The sequence below is a fragment of the Brachypodium distachyon genome, chromosome 4 (genome assembly GCF_000005505.3).
Source record: "Brachypodium distachyon strain Bd21 chromosome 4, Brachypodium_distachyon_v3.0, whole genome shotgun sequence".
Taxonomy (NCBI): Eukaryota; Viridiplantae; Streptophyta; class Magnoliopsida; order Poales; family Poaceae; genus Brachypodium; species Brachypodium distachyon.
The window spans coordinates 16935320-16943627 of NC_016134.3; the positions used below are offsets into that span (position 1 = coordinate 16935320).

Below are 8308 nucleotides of genomic sequence, written 5' to 3' on the forward strand. Positions count from 1 at the left end.
ACGTGAAGTGGAGGAAAGGGCAAGGAGGTTTCTGTAAAACATCTTTAAGTGGCCGGTGGGAATCCCACCTCTGATCTGAGCCCTACGCTTGGGATCCAGTGGCCTATCACAGAAGTTTTCAAGTTTTCGCTGAATGGGAGTTTTCACCGGATATATCGCCATGTATCTAGATGCATTTTGCATATGGATATATTCATATTTAGCCAAATTTAAGTCACTTAATATGGACAACACACGGAACGGAAGGGAGCCCCGAATTTCTATGGATTGATATTTTACATTCTACTACGTTCAGCAGAAATTTTAGTATTAACTACAACTTCCTTTTGTACTCTGTTAGGATTAACCACATGATTGTTCATATGTTTTGTAATTCTCTATTTTTTTTTAAAATCATTATAGTCCTTTGCATTAAAGCGACTCGCAGGAGCCCTTTTTTTAGATGGTGGACTCGGAGAAGACCTGACTCGAAAAAGACCATACCACTAGACACGGTTCAACAACTGTCCTATCTAGTTCTGAAACAATTTGATTAGGGCAGCAGATTTCACAAACGAGCCATTCATTTTTTGGAAAGAAAGAACGAGCCATTAAACGTCTCACCACGCACTCACAAAATTAGAAGGAAAAACGTCCAAACAAGGAGCTAATAAAATATGGTAACAATTGAATTCGAAATTCAAACGTTCAAAACGCTGTAGCCCTTGAGCCCTCCCATTTACACAGTAGGTATTGGCGAGACTTTTGGCCAATCCCAGAAACAATTTCCCGAAGCACACATCATTGCCTACCCTGGCATGTGGGCCAGGCATAAGTCCCTCTACTGGCTCTGCCCTGTCACCGCATCCCGCGAAGGCGTGCATCCACTCTCCATTCTCCACTACCACCACGTGCGCCGTAACTTTCAACTCAGCCGTATCAACCCACCTTCACTGACAGGTGGCCCAAGCTTCCTTCGAAGATTCTGTTTGAGCCCACCTGCCATTCTTAGAACTAGGTTCGCAACGCTCACCTTTGCATCTGCCAGGGTAGATGAGCGATGTCGTCACCGCACGCGGTGAGTCGGCCTTTAAAACCGCCGCATCGCGCACTGGCACAAATACACAAATCTAACCGTTGGGTTTCGCGGCCTTCTTCCCCCTCTTCCCCATTTTCCCCCCAAAACCTCGCCGCCACACCAACCCGGGGAAGAGAGAGAGAAACCCTCAATCGCCGCCGGAAGGAGCCATGGTGAGCACCAGGGCCACGGCCACCACGGATCCCTTGGCCGCGGCGCTGCCGAAGCGTCGCGGCCGGCCGCCGAAGGTCCCGCTGACTTCGGAGGCGAAGGCGGCGGAGGAGGAGCCGCCGCCGAGGAGCCCGTCGCCGGTGTCCCCGCTGGCGGCGGCGGCGGAGAGCTACGAACGGGAGAGGGAGGCGAGGATCCGGGAGAACATGGAGCGCATGCAGCAGCTGGGCCTGCTCGACCTCGCCACCCGCTTCAACCAGTCCGCTACCCCTAGCGGGCGCCGCCGCTGGCAGCGGAAGCCGGAGACGCCGGGATCCGACGGTGCCGCTCCCAGGATGAAGCCCGCCAACCCGACGCCCACGCGCCGGTCCCTCAGGTTTTGCAGCGAATCTTGTTCCCCGCCGAACCTTCTATTGTCTGTTTCCTGGGGCTTTGGATTCTTGCGGGAACTACTCCTGTTTATAGGTTGACTATGGATGCATCATACCGTAAGCATTGCCCCTTTTGTGCAGTTTAGTATTTGTGCATCTATAATTACATGCACATATCCTCAAGTAATCCTTGGTGTTTCGTTTCTTGCATATGATTTATTAATAATATGACTTTAACACTGGACATCTTATCAAAGGGTAAACTACTGCATAAAGTACTGCGTGGCATTAAATCAAATACTGTATCTCTTATTGCTTCATACTTTAACCTTCTTGAAAGTCTTGTTTCAGTGTTAAATGTCTAACTTTTACTGCTAATTTTGGTAGTAGTATTTTCTCCCCATTTAGTACTGCTTACCGTCTAAAATTGTTATAACACCATTTCTTAGTTTCTTGAAGATGCATTGCTTTCTCATGGGATATTTATTGAATTCATGCCACAAGTTCATATTCAGTAGTGTTGTCTCCATTTTCTGTCTTTCTCTTGAATAACCCTTCATGTCTATACGATGATTAATTTCAGTCTAGTTGGTTAATAAACTGATATTCATTTCCTTCAGTCACAAACCTTTATTGCAGAGCCCCTTTTGTGATAGTGATGTGGATCTTTGTTGTTTGGAATCATGTTTAATTTAGGTTGAAGGATGTGGAGCCAGTTAGCTATGTTGAAATTCGCACAAAAGTGGAGAAGGATCTTGAAGGTGGAAGTTCTTTCTCAATTGAGGAAGGATGCAAGGAAGAAGTTTACACTGAAGAGCATGAGAAACTTTTAGGTACATGTGAGACACCATGGACTCTCTTTGTTGACGGTTATGGCAAAGACGGTAAGCGCATCTATGATCAAGCGAGGGGCCAAACCTGTCATCAGTGCCGGTAAGTTTTCCTTGAAAGTCTGTTTGGTGCAGGTTCCTTTGATAGGCCATTTACAAATCTGCAGTTTGCTGATTCTTATATAAGGTGAAAAAGGCGTATGATAATCTTAAAGTAAAGTAAAAAGAAAAACATGGAAGTTTCAAGTTGAAGTTCTAACATAAATAGCAACACATGGACCTTCTATATAAGAATCATATTTACTTTAAACTTCTCTCTTTATTTTATCTGGCTGACTCCGTGTTATTGTTATCCTTAGGATGTATGAATTTTGTATAAGATGTAGAACATTGCTTAAGATGCATGATGTATAACTGTTAGTAACATTTTTACTGTTTGTCATCTATGTTTAATCTCGACATAAATTATGCTTCCATGATACAGACAGAAAACTTTGGGTCATCATACAAGGTGCTGCAAATGCCAGATTGTCCAAGGGCAGTTCTGTGGAGATTGTTTGTACATGAGGTGAGTTTTTTCAACAATTTAACATTGGTTTTCTACTAGGGGAAATGAAACATTCAATCGTTCATTCCTTTACTGTGAGCTGTGCTTTTTTCCTGCATGTTTGTTACTGATCTGGCAATCTAGGACTATGTGCGCATTAATGTTTTGTGGACATACTTCTGTTTCCACCATCTTTGCTACTTAAATGTTCAACGCTAGTTGTTTTGGCAATCTATTATTATCTTACATTAATGTATTGTGGACACTGCATCTTTGTCACTAAAATGTTTAAGGACGATAATGCATGACCTGTGAGAGGGGGCTATACAAGTTTTTATTTGCGTGTTTAACAAAAAGGTTGGTACTATTCAAGTTACATGAACACAAAAATGAAAGGTCTTCTGACTTGCAGTTTGTTTATATAATGTAATTTCTAATGTTTAAGTTATGAAATTGGATTCGTGAATTTTTGAAAGCTGTGGCATGCAAACGTAAAGGGCTCGGTATTTTATCTTGAATTCTGTGGAGACATCCCCTGACATATATCTATCACTTCCACTCTATTTTGTTACTATATCTAAACTTTGAAGCTACCAACCCAGCTCTGCTTTATTATCCCCCTAAGGCTCTTCATTTTTTTTTTCATTTGGTTATCATTTTTTGGGCTGACATTTTTTAACTAATGCAGGTATGGTGAGAATGTGCTAGAAGCTAACAGCAATCCCAATTGGACCTGTCCAGTTTGTCGTGGCATTTGCAATTGCAGTATCTGTAGAACTAAGAAAGGATGGTTTCCTACTGGCAATGCGTATCGGAAGGTACAAATACTGCAGCACATCCGTCAACAAGTACAAGAAATGTCATTTGAATTAAAAAAAATTCCATGAACGTTAGTTATAGTTTTGAATGTTCATACTGTGGCTTGTTTCTCCAACAGCTCTAAAGCAAGCATTGCTTGTTCTATACTGCAGGTTGTCAGGCTTGGGTACAAATCTGTGGCACATTACCTCATTGAAACACAGCGATCATCAGCTACCTCAGGGGATTCAAGCTCAGCTTACTCCTCAAACGAGTTGCCTTCTTCCAAGTCAGAAACCTCGTCTGTTTCTGAGCATGCTCCAGTTGTCAAGGAGGGACTGAAGGATGCTGACTTGAGCAGCAAAGTGATGAATGATGTTGGTGCAAATGACCAGAATAAAGGAAACGAAAAGCCAGCAGCCAAAGATGAAGCCAAGGCCCTAGGGAAGATTACTGATGTCTGCAAGGATGCTGACTTGAGCAGCGAAGTGATGAATGAGGTTGGTGAAATTGACCACAATGAAGGAAACGAAAAGTCAGCAGTCAAAGATGAAGCCAAGGCCCTAGTGAAGATTACTGATATCTGCAAGGATGACGGGAAAAGTGAGTCGGTGACATCTGATTCTCTGGAATGTCAGGCTAGCCAGGACATTGGCTGCGTCACTCCATCTAAGCCTGAGCGAAAGAAGAGGAAGCTGGTCGAACGAAGCCCCGACTGTGTCGCAAGCAGACTGCGGTCCCGGTCTGCCAAGTCATGAAGACTTGACCTTATGAGCAGCACAACTCCTTTTGCTATGCTATTACCTTGTACCGACCCAAGGTTCATGGTGTCTGTTGGTTTGATCGTCGTCATTTAGTTCCAGTATGTAATATGTAATGGTGGTGCTCCACCCTTTTGCAAAGTTGCACTGCAGCTTAAGCAAGCAGACTGCGGTCCCGGTCCGCCAAGTCATGAAGACTTGACCTTATGAGCAGCACAACTCCTTTTGCTATGCTATTACCTTGTACCGACCCAAGGTTCATGGTGTCTTTTGGTTCGATCGTCGCCATTTAGTTCCAGTAGGTAATTGTGGTGCTTCACCCTTTTGCAAAGTTGTGCTGCAGCTTAAGCAATGATGGTTGTATATGGTGTGAATTTGCTATGGCCCTCCTGTTTGCTGTAACCTGGATACTCTAATTGATCGGAATGGCATATCTGCTGAATGTCCAGTTCTTCGTTGTTGTGCTTTTCTACTGAGATCCAAAATATTCTGATCCACTTGCTCCTGTCTAAAACAATTCATTTTGTTACCAATTAATAAACATTTCATTTTGTTACATTAAAGACGGTGTACATACTACATAACTTAAAAGCATAACTAGATTATTCATTGCAGTTGCTACTATCTGTGCTTTGTAACCTGTCTCCATTGCAGTTGCTGTTCTAGACAAGCTTCCCATTTCCAATTGTCTACTGTGCCAACCTTGTCCCTGCGAGGCTGCGACAAAGATGATTCATATATAGTTTGCCGTACACCTTGTCCTGTTGTCCAAGAGCCGGAAATAGGCAAGTGTCCATGTTTTCTTGAAGGGCATGGTACAGAAGAACTGTGAACTTCTCTAGTGATCAGCAACTGCTTTGTTGAATTATCTCCTGCTGGACAATTCCTTGGAAGAAAAAGTCCACAAAGGTAAATGTTGCCATTATACGCACCTTGGCGTTCAGCGTAGAGGGTGTCGAGTTGTGATCCTGGTGGTATTCTTCCTGACAGATTGTTGTACGACAAATCCATGTAGGCCAAATATGTACGGCAAATCCCTGACAGATTTAGATCACTTTTGCTAGTTTAGTGGGGCTAAGCTTGAACTTCCACTAGTCGCAAGAGCAAACAATTTGGGCGGTGTTCACGTAACATGCAACATTTGAGGTTTCCATTCTTACCTGAAAGAATTAACTGTCCAATTTCTGAGAAAACAAATGCTAAAAAAATGTTCAACTACACTCACATCACACACGTACTTGTACATCATGAATTAATGTGTGTGATCTGGACGACGAGCAATTGGTCGTAGCGTGAGCTTCAGTGCAATTTTATGCCGACGTGTCCGGCGCGGCAGCGACCGCCGGTGGCCGGCCCGACGGCTCACGTACGGCGTCCGCGGCAGCCGTGCACTCTTTCCCAAACAACACACGACTCACGGCAAGTATTACTGTATCACTAGTATAAAATCAAGGTTCCTAACTGCTTACGTTCAGTATTCACGATCACGGACAGCCCAAACACGCAAGAGCCTAACCTGTGGCGACTGCACAAGACAAACCACAGACCATGCATCCCAATCCCACAACCAAGCTCCTGCTCCTCCTCCTTGTGCTAACAACGGCAAGCACCTTTGCCGGCAGTGGTGCCAGCCCCACCGCCAGGAGCGTGACGCTCTGCTGGCGTTCAAACGAGGCGTCAGAGACCTTTTGGGCCGGCTCACCTCGTGGCGGCGAGGCGACGACTGCTGCCGATGGAGGGGTGTCCGGTGCAGCAACCGTACTGGCCATGTCCTTGGTCTTCGACTTGGAGTTGGAAGTGAGTGGTATGACGATCCTTTTGAGGCTACTTTGAGTGGCCAGATAAGTCTGTCGCTGTTTTCTTTGGAGCATCTGGAGCACCTTGATCTCGGCTGGAATTCGGGGCTGCATTTCCCAAGGGGTGGTCATTCGCCAAAGTTGTTGAGCTCCCTCAAGAACTTGAGATATCTGAACCTCTCCGGCATCCGATTCGAGCGCACGCTGCATCCTCAGCTCGGTAACCTCTCTAAGCTCCAGTATCTCGACCTATCTGATACATATAGTGAGAAACCGAGAGATCTTTCATGGTTAACACGTCTACCTTTGCTATGCCATCTTAACATGAACGGGGAAAATCTCAGCAAGGTACATGATTGGCCTCATACCGTGAATATGATTCCTTCTTTGGAAGTTCTCTCGCTTTCATATTGCTCACTCCAAAATACAAGCCAACAACTCCCACACTTGAACCTTACAAAACTCGAGAAGCTCGATCTTAGCGGCAACGATTTTCATCACCTTTCCGAATCTTGTTGGTTTTGGAATTTGACTAGTCTCAAGCACCTCTACCTTGGATACAACAACTTGTATGGTCAATTTCCAAACACACTGGGACGAATGAAGTCCCTCCAAGTCTTTGATTTTTCATACAACAACCAGATGGCCATCATGACGCCAAACTTGTTGAGGAACTTATGCAATTTGGAAGTTCTGAATCTTAGATACAGTCTCTCGTATGGGAACATGACTGAGCTATATGAAAGCTTACGGCACTCCAGCAAATTGCGGGAACTGGATTTGAGGGGAAACAATATCATTGGAACGATACCAGCTGGAATTGGTCAATTAACCAGCTTGGTGACCCTCGACCTCTCCGGTAACCATTTGATTGGACATGTGCCCTCTGAGATCAGTATGCTCAGTAGTTTGACTTCCCTATACCTGGGAGACAACAACTTGACAGGTGTCATCACGGAAGAACACTTCTCTGGTTTAACGAGCTTAAAATACATGGATATCTTATAATCCCTTGGAGATCGCGGTAGATCCTGATCGTCTACCCCTCTTGAAACTAGAGACCGCATATTTTGCATCTTGCCAGATGGGTCCTCAGTTTCCTTCTTGGCTTCAACGTTTGGTCAATGTTCATTCTATTGATATATCAAACACAGGTTTAACGGATGAGCTCCCACACTGGTTCTCCACAGCACTTTCAAATGCCACATTTTTTGACATGTCCTACAACCAAATCCTTGGAAGCTTTGCCTAAAAATATGGAATTCATGTCACTGAATTATCTCTATCTAGATGCAAACCGACTAACAGGTGAAATTCCTCTGTTGCCGAGAAACCTCACCCATTTCTCAATCCCAAACAATGCTCTGTCAGGACATATTCCAGGGTCTATGTGCAAGTCCGAAAGTTTAGAGCTCGTGGATTTATCCAACATCCGTTTGGAGGGAGAATTTCCTCAATGTCTCGGGATGAGAAATATAGAAACTCTTGTTTTAAGTAACAATATGTTCTCGGGCGAGTTCCCATCTTTTCTGCAAAGCAGCTGGCTTTTAAAAATTCTAGATCTATCAAGAAATAGGCTGTCAGGAAGATTGCCTACATGGATAGGAGACCTTACGGGATTACACTATCTTGGACTAAGCCACAATATGTTCTCTGGGAGTATTCCATCCAACATCACCAATCTTGATGAAATGTATCATTTGAATCTAGCTTGCAATAGATTATCAGGTGTTATACCTCGGCATCTGTCAAACTTAGAGCGCATGGTGCGTAACGGCGTGAAATTTATGCAACAGCCTTCTTATAATTTGACCGTGGTCACCAAGGGGCAAGAACGTTACTATGGCCGTAAATTTTATGAGATGGTGTCCATTGTCTTATCCTTGAATTTCTTAACTGGAGTAATTCCGGAATAAATTGCTTCTCTTGGTGCATTGTTGAATCTGAACTTGTCATGGAATCACTTGACTGGACAAA

At 44.3% G+C, this 8308-nt stretch overlaps 2 protein-coding genes across 2 annotated transcripts; both read left to right on the forward strand.

Moving 5' to 3' along the window:
- Window positions 1–1113: 1113 nt before the first annotated feature.
- On the forward strand, window positions 1114–4989 carry LOC100836286 (cell division cycle-associated protein 7). The gene is made up of 6 exons (XM_014902008.2): window positions 1114–1604; window positions 2296–2532; window positions 2914–2997; window positions 3665–3794; window positions 3948–4525; window positions 4723–4989. The coding sequence occupies exons 1-6, from the start codon at window positions 1228–1230 to the stop codon at window positions 4727–4729; spliced, it is 1413 nt and encodes a 470-aa protein (XP_014757494.1). The 5' UTR covers window positions 1114–1227; the 3' UTR covers window positions 4730–4989.
- Window positions 4916–7480, forward strand: LOC100846742 (receptor-like protein EIX1). Its single transcript, XM_014902321.2, has 2 exons — window positions 4916–4933; window positions 6011–7480. The coding sequence occupies exons 1-2, from the start codon at window positions 4916–4918 to the stop codon at window positions 7337–7339; spliced, it is 1347 nt and encodes a 448-aa protein (XP_014757807.1). The 3' UTR covers window positions 7340–7480.
- The last annotated feature ends 828 nt before the right edge of the window (window positions 7481–8308 follow it).